Below are 18,729 nucleotides of genomic sequence, written 5' to 3' on the forward strand. Positions count from 1 at the left end.
AAGTTTAAAAATGTATAAAAAAGCTCTGTGATGCCAGAACAGCATATTATTCATAATTAATAGAAGAAAAAAAGAACAACCCCCGGTTTTTGTTCAGCACTGTAGCCAGGCTGACTAAGAGCCATAGTTCTGTTGAGCCTAGTTTTCCCTTAACTTTGAGCAGCAATGACTTCATGAGCTTCTTTATGAATAAAATTGTAGCTATTAGAGAAAGTATTCACCAGATCCTCCCCCCAAATATTACAGATCTTCATGTACAGCAGTGCTAGAGTCATCGATAAGGCCCTACTCCCTGTTAGACTGCTTTTTACCCATAGATCTCTCTGAGCTAACTTCAATTATTACCTCATCTAAACCAACAACCTGTCTGCTAGACCCTATTCCAACTAAGCTGCTCAAGGAAGCTTTACCCTTAATAGATACGTTCATATTAGATATCATCAATCTATCTTTAGAAACAGGCTATGTACCACCGGCCTATAAGGTAGCTGAAATTAAACCACTACTTAAAAAACCCTGTCTTGATCCAGGTGTTTTAGCCAATTACAGACCAATATCTAATCTCCCCTTTATTTCTAAAATAATTGAAAAATAGTGACCATCTGAACAGGAATAATTTGTATGAAGACTTTCAGTCAGGATTTAGAGTTTATCAGAACCAACGATCTTCTCATGACCTCAGATAATGGACTAGACTCTATACTTGTTGTTAGATCTTAGTGCTGCATTTGATACCATTGATCGATTGATTGAAATTGGGATTAAAGGAACTGCACTAGGTTGGTTTGAATCTTATCTATCTGATAGATTTCAATTTGTTCATGTTAATGATGAATCCTCCATGCACACAAAGGTTAGCTATGGAGTTCCACAAGGCTCTGTGTTTGGACCAATACTTTTTACTTTATATATGTCTCCTTTAGGCAACATTTTTAGAAAACACTCCATAAATTTCCACTGTTATGCTGATGATACCCAGCTATATTTATCTATGGAAACAGATGAAAAAAACAGCTAATCAAGCTTCAAGCCTACAAGACATAAAGGCCTGGATGTCCCACAATGTTTTTACTTCTAAACTCAACAAAACTAAAGTCATAGTATTTGGCCCAAAAATCTCAGAGACATGATGTCCAACCATATTGTTACTCTAGATGGCATAAGTCTGGCCTCCAGTACTACTGCAAGGAACCTTGGAGTTATTTTGACCAGGATCTGTCCTTTACCTCACATATAAAACAAATCTCTAGAACAGCCTTCTTCCACCTACGGAACATTACCAAAATTAGGAGCATCCTGTCTCAAAGTGATGCCAAAAAACTGGTCCATGCATTTGTTACCTCTAGGTTGGACTACTGTAATTCCCTACTTTAAGGATGCCCCAGTAACTAAAGAGCCTGCAATTAATCCAAAATGCTGCAGATCATATTTCACCTTCAACAGCTTCTCTCCATTGGCTTCCCATTAAATGTAGAATAGAATTTAAAACCCTGCTTGTTACATATAAATCTCTGAATTGTCAGGCTCCATCATATATAAAAGATCTCATAGCACCATATCATCCCAGTAGACCACTTCGCTCTCAGAATGCAGGCCTACTTGTGGTTCCCAGAATTTCCAAAAGTAGAATGGGAGGCAGAGCCTTTAGCTATCAAGCTCCTCTCTTGTGGAACCAGCTCCCAGTTCTGATTCGGGAAGCAGACACCCTCTCTACTTTTAAGTCTAGGCTTAAAACCTTCCTCTTTGATAAAGCTTATAGGTAGTTATAGTTATGCTGCCGTAGGCTTAGACTGCTGGGGGACCCACCCCCCAATGCACTGAGCTCCTTTCCGCCTCTTGTCCCTCTCACCTCTCCTCTCACCCCACAATTGTCAGCACTGTATGTCATTAACTCTGTGTGTTTTCTCCCGTAGTTGTCTTTGTCCTTCTCTGTCTCCCTCTCTCTGTCCCTTTCTGCAGGTGTCCCCAGCTTTGAAGCTGTATGTTTTCTAGTATGCAGCTACTGGTCCTACCAACCTGCCTGATGTTTTGTTGTTGCTTTTTGTTGTTTTTCCTTTCTCTCTTCACTTTCCACTCACCCCAACCGGTCAAGGCAGATGGTCATCCACCCTGAGCCTGGTTCTGCTGGAGGTTTCTTCCGTTAAAGGGAGTTTTTCCTCTCCACTGTTGCCTATGGCTTGCTCCAGGGGGAATTGTTGGGTTCTCTTTATACATCTTCATAATCTTGATTTTATTCCGTAAAGTGCACTAAGATGACTTTGTTGTGAATTGGCGCTTTATAAATAAAGTTGAATTGAACATATATATGAAAAAAACTAAAATCACATTTAGCTCAAATCTTCTCCAGACACTCTTCAGAGTTATTAAACAAAATCTATGCGGTTTGATTTTGTACTGTATAAATACGCATGTACATAAAGATACTTGTCCCCCTATCCGATATTTTCAGTATGAATTCATTCAGAATATGAGATAACTGACTGTGACTTCTGACTGTGCCCCAAACGTCACACGATGCAATTAGAGAATTCCAAACATTTAAGTTCAACGTTTCACTCCGGCCATATTTTTTTTTCAAACTGTCCATGTAGACAGACACTCCTGATTTTGTAAGTGACTTTCTGAAAATAAAGTAAAAATGTCAGCTGTTGCTAAATGTTGTGCTAATTACTGTATATAATGATTATTTTAGGTTTGTCTTGTATTTGTCCTGGTTTTATAATCGTTTAATTCTTCTGATTTGTAGGTTTAAGCTCAGTGAGTTCAGTCATAAATGTGCCTTTATATAAACTCCAGTGTTTGTTGGGGCTGATCAGCTCTGCAGCCCTGAGACTCGTCATGTTTCCGTTTCTGTTGTTGTGTGAAGAAGTGGGACAGTGTCAACGGCCAGGACACGTTCACAGCGGAGACAAACTGGACGGGATGTCCCTTTAAAAGCTGCAGCGGCGTCTGCACGTAGCTCACGAGGGAGAAGGAGGCGGAGCGCGCGCGTGTGTGCGGGTGTTAAGCTGCACGTAGCACACACACCGAGAACACGGTGGAGTCAGGGAGGCTTATGTAAGCAGAGCGGGGCTGGTCCACAGGCTCTTTGTCATCAGCAAAGTACTGCAGTACACACAGGAGCAATACTACTGTAAATTACCACAGTGATGGAACATTGCACGACAAAAAAACGGGTAACAAATACTGCGATCCTGCTGATTGCTGTAGTATTTCTAGGACTTACTGTGTCTTCTCGGTTTCTCCCGTTAGAACAAGCTATTTTGCATTTTGATCTTTTCGTCTGCAGGATCAAAAACTACCATCAAATACTTCAAAGTATTTAAGGAATTTTCAAACACGCACTCTATTAAACTGTTAGCAAGTCCTTTACAACATGGACACATAAATGCGACCCTGCATGCTGTACCTACTGAGTGCATGTAGTACTGTGTGTACTGCGCGTGCCTGCAGTGGTGCAGCGCAGACACGCGCTGGGAGCACTGGTGCTTATTTACGGGAATGTGTCCGTTGTGCTCGGTGAGTTCCGGTGCACAAACTCGGTAAACAACAGACCTCGGTGGGGGTGTGCGTCTGCACGGCCGAGCTCAACCAATCAGCGGCCAGCTCCTCCCCACGTGGTTTTCTTGTTTACTACGGGACCGCGGGAGCTGCTGGGAAAACCCGGAGCCGGATTGTCGGATTAACCGTGTGTCAGACACACTCTTCAGACGTCAGAGTTGAAGTAAAGGAGCCTCTAGTGTAAAAGCACCGTGTGTGTGTGTGTGTGTGGAGAAAACTGAGGAAAGATCAACTGACAGGAACAAAGAGACTCTTGACCTTTGACCTCCAACAGTCGGAGGGCTGAAAGGTTAAAGGCCTCAGCTTCTCAGCAGGTTTCTGCAGGAGAGCAAAGAACGTGGATTCAGTTTTCTCTCATCTGGTGACCTGATGTCAACCACCAGAGTTTAGTTTCTCTCCTTTAACCCTTTAACATTTCGCCTGAGTTTTTTAACATGTGACCGAATCCCACGTGTCACTTTAAAACTTTAGTGATCTCTTCAAACAGTCTGTGAAATCTGGAGCTAATCAATATTTTCATCTTAGATTCTTTTTTTGTCTGAAAATTACAGTTAATCTTCAGTGTGTATTTTACAAAAATATTGTTTACTATCACACAAAAAACTACATTTACATGTGAGAAGCTGAAACTGAGCAACATTCATCTTTGTATTTAAAATATACAAAGTTCAAAAGTGCTGTAGATTAATTTTCTGCATGTTTCAGTTTTAGTACAATATAAACAATACCAATAAACATAAATCCATCTGTTTCCTGCAGTTAAAATAAATTAAAATAATTTTATTCCCATTTCGGCTGTTAAGTGTTGACACTACTGTTTTTTTCTTCTGAAAAAAGATTCATTTGCTGTTTTTCCTTAGTGTTTGCATTTATCTTTATTTTTTTAGACACAGAGGATTTTGCAGAAGATCATTTACCTCCGTAAAAATTCAAATACTACAGTGTAGAAATGCTCTATTACAAGTTACAGTCCTGTTTCAAAATGTGAAGTAAAAGTCTTAAAGCTAAAAAAAAAATACTTAAAGTTACAAAAGTAAAAGTAATCTTTATGCCGAATCTGTGACTATGATATCACTGGACTGTGTTTAATCACGTTGCAGTTGTACTGTGGCGATGGAGCTGATTGACACTGTTTTACTGGTCAACTGTTTTATGTCCCGTGTGTATCTGATGAATTTTACAATAAAGTCTGATTACACTGATGTTTTTATCAGAACATGAATAGTAACTGTATCTATTGGATCCATGTAGCGGAGTAAAAGTATCAGATGGTAAATATACCTCTAAACTGTACTTAAGTTAATATAAGTAATTGATTTACATCAGTAGTGTGTATACTGTGGTACACGGCCAAAAAATGACCCAGTTTTATCATTTGTATAATATTTTGTATTATATTAGTGTCGACACCAGAATGATTTCATGTTTGTAATATTTTTAGTTTCACTTTTTAAACATTCTTAACATTTTTTAAGTTACATTTTTTAAGACAGTTACACAGACATTTTTTTAAGACAGTTAAACGTGTGTTTAACTGTCTTTTCCTACCTTCATGTCTCATCCCTCCATGCAGGTGTGACAAACTGCCTGTTTCTGGCTGTGATCATTGCACACAGCACCTCCCACACTGACTGTTGTCTTTACGATCTTTGTTACTTGAATGACAAGCAAACCATTGATAAATATGTAGTTATATAAATGGACTCACACACAGACACAAACACACACCCAGTACATTTTTTTACCTCAGAAATTTGTGTGCTTGTCCTTCATGACTACTGTGTGATAGTTTGTGTGATCCACAATACATTTCCCTGACAGTCAAAGAATTGGAGGCTCCCATGAAACAAGAAGGAGATAAATGCAGGAATGCCTTTGGAAGCTGGTGGTAGTGATACAAAAACTACAATTTTGGAAATTGTATTAATGGTTAGTTAAAACTTTAAGTGACACAATGTCAAAAACATCATGTTTTTTGAAAAATAGCTGGACTATGAAATGATTTTCATTGCAAAGTAATGTATCTCCTTGCTCCCATCCTGGGTGTATTTATTCTTCCTGCTCTTTGCTGCTTCTTTTTTGTCCCTTTATGATAAAATTGGATCAGTTGTGTAACAGAAAGTCTGGTTAGAAGCTGCTGCCCTGAAATACAATCAAATACTACAAAAGTATGTAAGGAATCCTCCTCATTTCCGGCGAAATACACACATTTCTTTTAGTAGTTCATGTTATTTAACCTGCAGCTCGTGTCGTTTTACTGCACTGTACTATACTTGTATTTACTATCTAGTAAAATATGCAGTAAACGTCCCCCCACCCTCAGGTGTTCCGCTGCTACGTGTCCCACTCAATGAGTCCCGGGTTCTGGGAGAGACCCAGTCCGGGTTTTGTGCGGGTCTCCTCCCTCCTTGGCGGTGCTCCGCCTCACACAGTCGCTCTCAAACGCTCACACACCCGCTCCCATTGAACAGCAGTGGACTCGGGCTGAAGTCTTGTTTTCGTGCTGGACCCTGTGCAGGTAGGTCTCACCTGACACCTTTTCGCTCCACACGTTCGTGTCTGCAGGACTTTGGTTCCGAGGGTTTAACTTGTTCTTTCGTCAACACGTTTCATATGTTTGGTCGTTTCAAAGTTTTGAACCCCCCCCCCCCCCCCTTCACTCCAGGCTGTGAATTTTTCCTGTCCTGGTTTCTGGTACTGAACCGTTTTCTGAGTGACCCCCTTCTGACTGCTTTTCTCTGCGGGTTTTCTAGTTGTTAGGCTGTTGTTCCGACTGAAGGATCGATGTGAGAAGTTTATCGTGGTTTTGTTTCAGATACTTTACTAAAGAAACTAAAACACTCTGCTCCAGTTAAAGGAAAATGAAGTATTTCTACTTTTAGTCCTTTATTTTTCAATGGGGGCTTTTATTGTGGAGGGTGTGGACTCGGCACTGAAGGAATCTGATTGGTTCAGAGCTGCAGCTCGAGGGGGGGTTGGTGTCATACAGTATGTGTGCGTGTATTCTTCTGTGTATGTTGTTTACATTTGTTGTAATACATATACACACACAAAATACCTTTACTTAAGCAGAGGTACTTTGATTTCTGCGACTTACTTTTACTTCAGCAGAATAAATAATCATCACCAAAGTGCAGAAACACTCACTAAGAAAAGGTTCTGGATTGACATTACACTAAAGTACAAGTACAAAAGTAATATTCAAATTACTTTATTAATCCCAGGGGGAAATAGGACTTAATATTGCTGCATTCACTCAAGTAAAATTTGAGGTATTTGTGCTTTCCTTGAGTATTTCCATGTAATGCTTCTTCATATTTCTGCTGCACTAATGTTTAGAGGGGAAGGTTGCAGTTTTTTACTCAACCAGCAGTGTGACAAGTATTCTAGGCCTTGGAAACATTACTTAAGTACAATGATGCAATAACGTGTAATGGTGGTAATTTCAATGTTACTAATAGTAACTGGTCACTGGCTGAGTATTTCTACATAATGCTCCTTTGTAGTTCTACACCACTGCTCATTTCACTCTAAAGAGGGAAATGTACTTTTTTTTACTACATTTATTACATAATATAATATGTTACTGTACAAATGTGCTTATGGTGCAACCAAACAACCACTGCAGTAAAAATTCTAAGTATCATTAGTAGTATTAGTGTAAAAGGAGTAAGTACAGTAAACACATATTACATAATAATGACAGCAAATACTACATAGACTCCTACATTCAGTAGTAAAAAGATTAATTCATGACATCAACTACTGCACCGCTTTGAATACTGGGTTTGTTATGCAGGACTTTTACCAGTAACCGTGTATTACTACACTGTGGTACTCAGGGCTTTTGCTTAAGTAAAAGTACTGTGTGATGATGCAGTTTAGAAACAAACTTAAATGCTAAAAAAAACAAGTTCTGATCCTCACCTCTTTTCTTTTAACCGTGGGATTATTTGACCTCTTGCGGCCTGGAGCAGGGGTTGAAAAAACCATGTGAGACGTTTAGAGGAAATATGTGTTTACTGAGAGTGAAAACTGCACTGTGATGTTGTTGAGAGGTCACAGGACCAAAAGCCCCTGTTTCACTCTTCAACTGTTTCTGATGTCACATTTCATATCAGGAGAACAGAGCAAAGTACTAGTACAATGTATCTTTTTTAGACGTGGTTGGGTAGAAGTATAAAGTAGCATGGATGGAAGTACTCACCCCTGTATGAAGTGAGTTTTAATATTTGCGCGGTGTGATAATCATATAGTTCATTATAAAGGCACAAGATGAGGACAGAGACATGATAAATAACCACAACAGACACAAAACCACCCAAAGCAACTACACAGAGCACAAACATATGCAGGATTACCACAATAGCCATGTTCTGAAAATCAGGATATGTAACTGCAGAACAACCCTTGTCAAAAATTTGGCATGTGTTTTTACGCCGGATGCCCTTCCTGCAGCAACCCTCATATTTTTTTTTTGTCCGGGCTCGGGACTGGCACCGAGGTCGCCCTTGGTGGCTGGGCCACACTTGGTGGGGTGGGATTTAAACGTGCTGCCCCCCCCGCTCCCACGCTACTCTGACCCATTGGTTTGCTTATACCTGTGTCCACATACTTTTTTGGCCGTACAATAGTCTTGTGTTGCTTGCAGTCTGGAAACTCTGGTAATTGTGAGTCACTGATTAACAGGAAATCTTGAAATGGGGGGGCAGAGAGGGTACAATCAAGTTTCATCACCTTACTGTGGAAAAAGTGTTGGTGCTTGTCATCAAATGTGATAAAAACTCAACCTGTTAGTGTGTTTACTGGGTTACTGTGCTCTCACACACACACACTCACTAACCTGACTGTAAATGACACTGCAGCCGTTGAGCCACAGTTTCCCAGCAGCTGACAATGGTCAGGTCTCATTTTGGCTGTGGGGCAAGATTTCTCCCCTCAGTAGTCTCTGTTCTGACCCACATTAGTACTGATGAGTGAGGTAGAAGCAGCATTCCGTTTGTACATCAGCATGCTCACTCTGAGCAGTCTGCAGCTGCACAGCAAAATGTGATTCACTGTGTGTTGAGATGGTCGAAGTACACAAACTCAATACTCAAGTAAAAGTGCAAGTTCTGCTCCACTACAAGTATCACCAGGTTTTTCTCAAGTAAAAGTACTAAGCTGATTAACTACATGTTAAAGAAATAAACTAAACGTACACCACTAAGAAAACCTTGTGTATTTTAAGCAGTACTGATTATAGTAACTATGGTAAAATATGCACAGTAATTAAATTAAAAAAAGGGGTCAGAGGTCACAGTTGGTAAAGGTGAAGCTGATTTTAATTACTTTATGTGCTGACATGTGGTTAACTCATAATGGTACATCAGCTTTTATTAGTTTATAATATTTGTTATTCATATAAATATATTTTTGAAAATAAAATAAAAAATCCCCAGGTGGTATTAATGTTGTGCCTGATCGGTGTATAATACGTGATGTATATGAAAGAATATTTTCAAAGTCCACGCGTGCAGTCTGTTCCACGGTAAATGGTTCTGGTGGATGCAGTAGAGGGGTCAGAGTACAGGATGGTGTAACTTTCTGAAGGACACGTCTCTGTGCTAATGGACCATGTTCACATACTGTGTTACCATCTGTTACCAAAATTTTTGACACTAGACACCAAAATGGCAGCTGGTGCCATTATTTTTCACACTGTTTTTCTCTCGAAACAGTAAAAAACACTGGATTACAAGTGCAAACGCAGTGGTCGTGTCGGGGTCCGTGAAGAAGCTGCATTTTGTTTTCAACTTTCTGCCTTCTAACGTCAGATGACTTGAGTCTGAATGTGGTCCCACAAACCTTTACCGCAACCAAATACTAGATGGCAGTCTTACATTCACTAAAGGCTCTAGATGTTGGCGAACTAATACGTGTCTTGGTGGTTTTTGGCCAAATTTAACAGGAGGACAGTCTGGACATTTGCCCTGTATTAAGACACAAGCAGCTGCTTTGTTAGAGCAGGGAGACAAACCAGGAAGTCAGCTTTGGTTGATTTGGTGTGAGCTAAACAGCAGTAACACAGCGTTCAGCAGGGTGCAGGGGCTCAACATTTAAAAAGGGGCATCTGTCAGTGTTGAGCTGAATCCTTTTCACAGGGACAGTGTGTGTTAATGAACACTGCTGAAAATGCACCAGACTTTGCAACTATTAATAACAACCACTGATATTTTTCACATGAAGTTTGGGGACTTCTTGGGATGCAGCTGAAATAGTTTTTGCTTATGAGGGGAAAAATGCATAAAGTGTTAAAAAAATTCCTCACTCTGTTTCACTTCTCTAATAATTGGGCCTTGGTACTTGGCATAATGTGACATCACTGGGGAAAACACACACAGACCACTTAAATAAACTGAATAAACTGACATAAGTGACTATTTTGTACTAAATTCATACAAATATTTATTAACCTAAAGAGGCCTCAGTACTAGAGGATGAATTCATGCTGGTTGGTGGAAGTGACGCGATGCCTCTGTGACCTGATGTTTCAGGTTGTCCTCGTACAGACATGTTGCCAAAGAGTCGTCTTGGGAAACGTTCTCCTCTAGGGGCACTGGTGGCCTCCACCTGCCCGACAGCAGGACCACACACAAACCTGGAGACAGGTGAGACAGACATCAGCGTGGCTGCAGGACAACAGACCAAGGTCAAAGGTCACCCAGGACTGAAGGTAGTGCTGTGTTGCGGTTGCTGTCTGGTTCATGAGTAACGGGTACAGAACATCCCAGCTCAGCTGTCACTGATCATGCTGGTCTCTTCTGTCTCAGGTTTACTTTCAGTGTGGATCTCCGGGTGTGGGGGATCAACTGGACGTGATGCAGAGTGACATCTTCGTCTGTTCTCATCCTGTGCCTTCGTCCGGCAGCAGCAGATCCGTCTCCTCCTGCATAGACGTCCCTCGGAGGTGAGACCACCTTCTCTACCTCTGTGTGTCCCTTACTCATCCTGATCTGTTTCATAACAAACTTGTTCTAACTGCCTGCAGTCAGAGGAGGAGTCCCCAGGAGGTGGACATGGACGAGCTGATGGCAGCGATGGTTCTCAGCAGTTTGTCCTGCAGTCCTCTGCTGCACAGCCCTGCCAATGCAGACACAACAGGTAGAACACAAACAGGGAAAACTGCAGTTATTACAGTACTACTAGAAATCTGTCTGTTTTTATCTGCAGTCTGTATCAACACTGAGCATGTTTTATTAATATTACCACCAATTAATTCATAAATCACACACACACAGACAAGCTGAGAAAAGCAGCCGGATATGTTGATGTGGAGCTTTAAAGAACATGGACCAAATGTTTAAAGTTGTCAGTTGTTATTTATAGTAATTTCCAGACTTTCATTGAAACAGCACAAAAATTTGTTAGATTCAAAGTTCTTTCAATAAAACTTATTTACACAAACGTTATTTCTTACATTCTCTGTTGTTTCATGATGATAAAAATGCAGAGCAAAATTTAACCAAAGATTAACCAAACTCAGGCCAAATTTGAGATACTCAGAATGTATTTGATTATTTACATTTTTGCAGTAAATTTTTTCTTCTGGGGAGTTTTTCCTTTTGGGGATATAATAGTCATGCGATTTGTGCTTTTGAACTGTCGAAGTCAAATTAGTTTTGATGATTTGGAAAATCAAACAGTATTAGAAACAAATGGATACACACTGAGCTCATCAAACAAAGAACCAGAGACTTGTGTTTTACAGGAATCATTTGTTTGAAGACAAAATAGGTCAGAACAAAATCAGTGAACAGATCAGAGTTTTACTCTGATTGAAAAACACAACCAGGAAGTGCAGACAGCTGCAGTAAAGAGCAGGCAGAGCTTCACGAAGGAACAAACTCCTGTGACGTCTGCAGGCTCCAGACTTTACCGCCTGTAAAGGATCCGCAACCAAAGTTTCAAAAGTGACAATTTCTTTATAATTATCTTAGATTGTCCAAATACTTTAAGCCCCTTCAACTGCAAGAATGAACCTGGCTGTGATTCCCACACAGTATTTTTGACCAAACGCTTAAATTAAAGCTGACACCTGACACTTTAATCCATTGTGGGACATTATTAAGCCATCGTGGTTAAATTTTTGTCACTGTCCAAATACATTTGGACACAGTGTGAACAGTCTGAAATCAAATGTGACACAGAGATCAGTCCCAGTTTTAGGAACAGAGCTATTTCGGTGTTACAGCTGCTCCCATGGACTGTGGAGGCAGCGAGCTCTCTGACAGCGGCAGCAGCGGCTACTGGAGTGTTGGCCACGCCAACAGAAGCCCGGCCCCCTCCCCGCCGACGGCAGACCCCAACGTCAGCCCAGCTACACCCCTGGACGAAGGGCTGGACATGGATATGGAGCAGGTGCTGTTTGATGAGCCCGCGCCACGGAAACGCAAGGTGAGCAGGTTTTCACAGCTCTCGTGAAGACACACGCACACACAGGCGACGCCGATAGCTAATGGCGTTTTCTCCTGCAGAACTCGGTGAAGGTGGCCTACAGGTGTCTGTGGCCCGGCTGTGGGAAGGTGCTGACGTCACTGGTGGGAATCAAACGTCACATCAGGACAACACACCTGTGGTAAGACAGACAGAGTGTGACTGTGCGCTGCTCTTCAGTTAAGGTTGTGTTTCATATGGAAGCTCACTGATGCCGAGAACATTTCACAAAGATATTAAAGATTAGGGATCGATAACAAAATCAAAAACCTTATTAGGCTGAAATGTTATAAAATGATCGGTTTTTATTTTATTTTATTTATCTTCTGGTAGCATGGAGCTTTGGCTAAATGAGGCAAAGTGGACTAAAATGGAAAAGCTTGGAATGATAAAAGAGGATTGAAATTCATAATTTCACATAATAATTCTACATAGACCTTATTAGTGCAGATCTGATCTGTTCTGATCCATAAATGGGATAAATTTAGATGTGAAAATATCGTCACAATCTACTCATTTAATTGTTTTACCGTGGCTGCTTCATGATACAATGTACAGTTGTTACGGTTTAGTTTTAGTTTTAATGTGACCTTTACCCTCTGACACCCTCCTTGTGTTACAGTCGGGGTGGGGAACACGAGCGCTGCTCTCACAGTGAGGAGGATTTTTACTACACCGAGATCAACCAGCAGTTGCAACGGTCTCCTCCACACCATATCCTCTTTGGTCCTGCCTCACCCGCCTCCCCCGCCTCACCTCCCAGCCCCCCACCTCCTTCCCCTCCTTCTCCCCCAGCTTCGGCCTGTGGTGCCCTGAGTCACTCGGCCCCCTCCTCTCCCGGCAGACTGTGGCAGGTCCAGTCAGAGCACTCCTACCAGGTAATTATGAGCAGATATTTAACGCTAAATATACATTTTTAATGTATTTCAAACATTGTCTTCAAGCACAAATGAAGTCTCTTATTCAAAAGTGTGATATTTGGTTTCTTCAGGCGCCCCCTCCAAGCCACGTGCTCTCCACAGCAGCTCCGAGCACTGCTTCCTCTCACTGGATGGCCACGCCCACCCCCACCTGCCACACCAAACAGGTAAAGGCAATTTGACTAATCCAGACTAATGTGCTGTTATCTGGTGAAAGTATCCTGTTACAAAAAGCCACATTAGAGCCAAAATGTCATCATTTGGTTTCTTCGCTTGTTGCTAATTTTTTATTCTCTTGGGGCCATTTTCTTCTCTTTGTGTCATAACGCAACATACTTCCCTGTTTTAATGGGACTTTGTACAGACGGTTTGACCTCTCGTGCCCGTTTAGCACAATTAGTGGACTGAAAAAGCTCCTCTTTGCTCGCAACAACAATCTGACTTCCCACTATGACACTATGTTCTGCTGGAGACCGAGAGCCGCCTGAACGTTAGCTTCAGTGCAGAAAACTCGAGATCTGAACTTTGGAAATAACATGATCACTGAGAGGAAATAGTTCCGAATGTGGAAGCTCTCAGCGTCTTGTTTCTATGTCCTCAGACTGATGATTTCCAGGTTTACATGAACACATCACTGGTGTTTGTCGTCCTGAGAAGATGCAGTAAAACTAAAAGTCCCTGAAACAAATATTTTGCTGACTGTTTTGCTGAGTGACTTTATTTCTTCTGTTATGAACAACTGTGAATATTAGATTTACTAATTGCTACACAACACTTCCAGCTTCAGCCCTGGACACACACTGCTCTAACTAGTGGGAGAGCTGTGTTGCACATTGTTGTACTGGCTCTTTATTATTCCGCCCTACTTTACACCAACGGTGATAGAAACTTTGTGCAGTGTGTCGTATCCTCATACTTTGGGTCACAAACATCATTTCAACTTTAAGCTGATTCATATCTGTTATACGTTTGAGTCTTGGCTGTTTTAGTTTTAGTTACTTTAGGTGAATTTTCAGATGCTTTGTTGATTCCATGAGGCTCAGTTAGAATTCTTTACATGACTCACTCAAGTGAGTTTCTTCCATCAACTTTTATCTTTTGTTAACATCCAATCGCAGGGATGCTTGTGCTATTTCAAGGAATGTGACTTTCATAATGACAGGACTTAAAAGGTTCTGATGGGTGTGGCCTAGACAGTGCCATCTGAAACTCCCGTTGGAGCCCAGGTCCAGAATTCTCCAAACACAGACGGGCCTGTTTTTTAATCACCAAGTCACCTTTATTTTATAAAACCTCTTCAAATTAACAGCCCTCTGACTTCAGAGCTCAAAGGAAGGACTTAAAATGTTATAAACTGTCAAAATAAAAGTGCTGCAAACACATCAGATTTTCAAATTAAAAGTACAAGTGAAGTCAAAACTCCAGCTCAACCCTCCTTTCTTGTTTTTATTTTTTTTAACTGCATATTTCTATTTTATTTAAACTTCTTTTTTACTCTTTACTCCTTTGTCTACTTTTGACTCGTTTCTTCTTTAATGTCAACTTTTTTATATTTAAACGTCTTTTAACTGTCTTCTTTTATTTATACTTCTTAACTGTTTCTGTCTGCTTTTCTTTTTTTTTCTTCCGTCCTCCTTTTCTGCTTTTATGTGTCCATTCAACTTTATCCTGTTTGGCTCCACTTTTCAAAGCACAAAGTCCTCAGTGCTCAGCAGCTTCTAACCAATCTGCGTCTTTTCGGCAGCGTATCAGTTCTCCCATGTCATTTCCTTGGAAAGTGCCTTTTCTAGTTTAGTTCTGGTTTCTCCCAGTCTGAATCCTGTACAGCAGACTATTGTCTGCTGTACAACCCAGAGAAGCCTGTTGAAACTGGTTTTATTCTGAAGGAGGGGGGTTAAGTGTGTGTGTGTGTGTGTGTGTGTGTGTGTGTGTGTGTGTGTGTGTGCGTGCGTGTGTGCACTCATGGTTTTCATTCAAAAGGAAAATCCCCTCAGATGGTTTGTGGTCACATTTTCCATGTATCATGCTGCCATCTGGGGGCCGACAGATGAAGTGCACAGTGTTTTTACAGCAGAGAAGACAGAACAAACTGGAAGTTATTCATCCTGAAATGTTGCAGGAAAGAGTTCAAATAAAAAAATCTTTCTTTATTATTCCTTGTTATTCTTATTCCTTCTCTGATTTAAACAACATCCCAACTTTTTTGGTGGAGGTTAGTGAACTTCACCAGTTCTGTGCCTATTTAGAAACGTGTACAGTACATACAATGACTTTTTTTCTTCCTTTGTACTGTAAAGAAGACTAAACGTTTAATGTTTTTCAGCCCAATGATAATTTGATACAATGATACTGCTGTGTCCATCACTGACTCCTCTACCTCTGTCTCTTCTGCAGGTTTTGTCGTTTCGGGTTCGTTCAGTCAGTGTAGGAGAACAGTGGCTGCAGCATCACAGTGCCCCCTGCAGGTCAGTGTTTACACAGCATTGTTTTCTCCACTATCTGATACTTGACGCCTGAATAAAGTCAAACATCTGCTCTAATGGGACCTTCACTGTCCTGTCCCTGACTTTATTGGCTGGCTTTGGAGAACAGGTTCTGACCAAATGCAAACGTTACATGCAGGGAGACGGTGGTGATCAGTTGCTCGCTCTCTCCTACAGAAGGATTCGCGGTGAAGCCAAGAAGTGTCGTAAAGTTTACGGTATCGAGCACAGAGACCAGTGGTGCACGGCCTGTCGCTGGAAGAAAGCCTGCCAACGCTTCCTCGACTGAGCGGAGAGGACGAAGACGAGCAGGAGGACAAACAGAGACACAAAGACTGTTATGGAGGAGCTGAACTTCACCTGGTGGATGTTTTTCTATATTTGCTAAATGGGTCTTTTTTATTCATGAACAGGTGTTTTGTAGATTTTTATACAACTGGCCTGTGTGTCAGGACACATTCATCTAATTGTTAACTCCAACACATTTGTTCTCTTCTTGTAAATGAACAGTCCTGGGAACAGAGAGCTGTTGTCACTGACCAGCGTTAACATCTTAGCATGGCTGGATTACTACTAGGCCCCATCAGACCCACTGACTGGGTGGAGGGGAGTGTCTGGATGAAAGCAGATATTAATACAGAGGGAATCTAACACAAAGCAGAAGTTCAATCAACATTAAACAAACTGAAAATTTGTTACATTCTGAGCATTCAAACTTTAAATAGCAATAAAAAATCAGGAATCAGTGTTTTCTGTCATTTCACAGTTAAAATCCATGAGCCAAAGTTTGGATCTAGAATAAATAGAAGAGTAATCTGATTACTAATCTGCTCCATGTCCATGTGGGTTTACAGTAACCCAGAGTCTCTACAGAGCAGGTAAACACACAGATTGTGTTGAACATGGAAGCTTTATCACTTCCCTACTCACATAATTACTTTAGGCAGTTTATTGAAACTCGGCTTCACAGGAAAATCACATTAGAGCAGAATTTAAACTGGACTCATTAAGATGCTTTTGATGATGGATCTTCTGCAAGATCAGAGCTACAAAATGAGTTTCTGAAGGTCTGAGCTGATCCTTTAATGGAATTGTGCAAATGTGAAGCCAGTTGAAATGCATTGAGTCTGATTTCTCTGGGGCCCACTTGTTAATCCAGCCTTGCATGTTAGAACAAAGAACATCTACATTTCTAGTCTAGTGGTTTCTGGCTTATGTGCAAAGACCCCCTGCAGCGTCAGCTCCGACACGTCTCTAAAGCTTTTGTAAATAAACGATTCCTGATATAATTACATCTTAATCACTATAGAGCTTCTGGGCACACGTTGGCCCTGTGTGCATGACGTTTTCAACTTTGACCCATCTTGTTTTGATTTTGCTGGTCAGTTCTACTTCTCCTGCTGTTGCACAATCTCCCCAGTAATGAAAATGGACAGAAGTGGGTCTTTGTGTCTTCAGGGTTAGCAGTTAGCTGTCCTCCTACAGCAGTTCACCAACCAGCCTCTAGTACCACAAACAGGACATTTCTCGGTTTGTCTGCTGCCACAGATGAAACCTGTGAGGAGCTGGTTGTGGCTCATGAATCAAAGTGACACCCACACAAACAAAACCACATCAGCTTATCATCTAAAATCAAAGCAAAGTGAACAGTGACCTACTCCCAGGTCCTGTCTGACTACAGAACACTAAAATACTGATCAGAGATTTTTATTCTGGGAAAGTCTTTCCCACTATTCCTGAGTGGTTTGTGGCCAAATAAAATGGTTTTTATTGTCTCAACCATGTATTTGTGAGATCAGATCCTCTGTCCACAGTAAAACCTGCATTTTTAATTAAAGAATGATGGTTAGTTTGAACAATAAAGGTGTGAAACAGTCCCACTTGTGCTACTACAGGCCTCTGGATGAATTTGCAGTTTGTGCATGAAGAACCGATCCAGGAGCAATTATAGACCCTGATACACAAAGCCCGTGAGCAGCCACAGTTTGACTGATTTTTGATTTTTGTGATGCTTTCTTGGAATTAACTGAGTGTCATCATAGCCATGACTCAGTACTCTGAAGTACTATAAAGATCTGCATAGATACTGCAAGCTTTAATCTGTGACTATACCAAGCTCAGCAAAATGAAGATTAAATGAAAGAGGAGCAGACATGTGGAACAGGTTTACAGGCCACGAGCTGTAGCTGCATTTTTTGTGATGCGTTCACTTGCATCGTTAACACGTCGGATTAGATGAGCCTGCACCTGTTTCTGAAATCAGTTTTGGTGTGTCGGGATCTGTTTCTATACAAAGACACGGTACTCTGCAGTAATTTATTTAAACCCATGAATTCCTTCATGTTATCAGGTGTCAAATGTCTGGTTTTAACTCCTGTTATCAGACTCATAGTGTCCCATCAGTTTGTTATTTCAGCTTCACCTGGTTTGGAATCAAAGCCATTTCCTCTCTGTAGGAAACACAGTATTGATCAAGATGTCTGTTTCATTACAAATATCTACTGGTTTACAATAAAATATATATTTTTGTATTACCTACTTTCTCTTGGCGTATATACACAGGTATATACTGCAACCATATATCCACTAAAATCTTCTCATTAAGCATTTGAAAACTTGTTGCAGAAAAAGAGAATTTTTTTATTTATATTCTCTTTATTGATGTTTATGACCAAAACCATTAATGGTCATTGTACTGGTTTTATTTTAAAGATGTACATTTTATACATGATGTGAAATGATGTTATAATAAACAGGAAAAATGAAAACTTTGGTTTCTTTTTCAAATAGTAGTACTGCAGTAAAGAAATAGAAATTTGTCTGCATTTGTTATTTTACAGGAGTCAACACACAAAAGTAGTCGGGTTAGAAAATTATTCGGTACATAAAAGAAACCGTAATCATGTTCCAGGAACATTTGCAGATGGACAGTTTTTTAAAAAATTATAAACTACAAGTAGCTCAAAATCATATCGGAATAAATGCACTGTCTGAAGGTCAGATGAGATACAAAACAATCAAAATCTGGATTTAACTAAGTATGAATAGTTATTCTGTCCTAATTGATGCAGTAAGTAACTGACTACCTGAATGTACCGAGTGACCAGGTTTTTCCATCCAAGTATTTTTTCTTCCCTATTGCTAGAGACATATTTCAGGATGACACCAGGATTCATCAGGCTCAAACAGAAGGAGTGTTTCAGGGAGCAGGATATATAGTTTTCACACAGGGCTTGGCCACCACAGAGTTCAGAACATATCCCCACTGAGAATGTGCGGGAGAAGACTTT

At 40.7% G+C, this 18,729-nt stretch overlaps 1 protein-coding gene and 1 long non-coding RNA gene across 4 annotated transcripts; one reads left to right on the plus strand and one right to left on the minus strand.

The window, feature by feature from the left end:
• Nucleotides 1–1,948: 1,948 nt before the first annotated feature.
• LOC137107826 (uncharacterized) lies at nt 1,949–3,432 on the minus strand. The gene is made up of 2 exons (XR_010912087.1): nt 3,227–3,432; nt 1,949–3,105 (listed from the first exon to the last, which is right to left on the minus strand). It is a non-coding gene; the product is annotated as an uncharacterized lncRNA (long non-coding RNA).
• A 2,504-nt stretch (nt 3,433–5,936) lies between these two features.
• Nucleotides 5,937–18,234, plus strand: znf395a (zinc finger protein 395a). Of its 3 annotated transcripts, none has more exons than XM_067491756.1 (10): nt 5,937–6,079; nt 10,098–10,276; nt 10,374–10,510; nt 10,592–10,704; nt 11,795–11,997; nt 12,078–12,178; nt 12,659–12,914; nt 13,028–13,123; nt 15,351–15,421; nt 15,617–18,234. In XM_067491756.1, exons 2-10 carry the CDS (start codon nt 10,115–10,117, stop codon nt 15,726–15,728), a joined length of 1,251 nt encoding a protein of 416 aa, XP_067347857.1. In that variant the 5' UTR covers nt 5,937–6,079; nt 10,098–10,114; the 3' UTR covers nt 15,729–18,234. The 3 variants fall into 3 exon arrangements, with proteins under 3 accessions (XP_067347857.1, XP_067347867.1, XP_067347876.1); XM_067491766.1 differs by lacking the exon at nt 15,617–18,234 and adding an exon at nt 15,549–15,570; XM_067491775.1 differs by lacking the exon at nt 10,098–10,276 and having other exon boundaries at nt 5,983–6,079.
• The last annotated feature ends 495 nt before the right edge of the window (nt 18,235–18,729 follow it).

This window comes from Channa argus, chromosome 2 (assembly GCF_033026475.1).
Source record: "Channa argus isolate prfri chromosome 2, Channa argus male v1.0, whole genome shotgun sequence".
Lineage (NCBI taxonomy): Eukaryota > Metazoa > Chordata > Actinopteri > Anabantiformes > Channidae > Channa > Channa argus.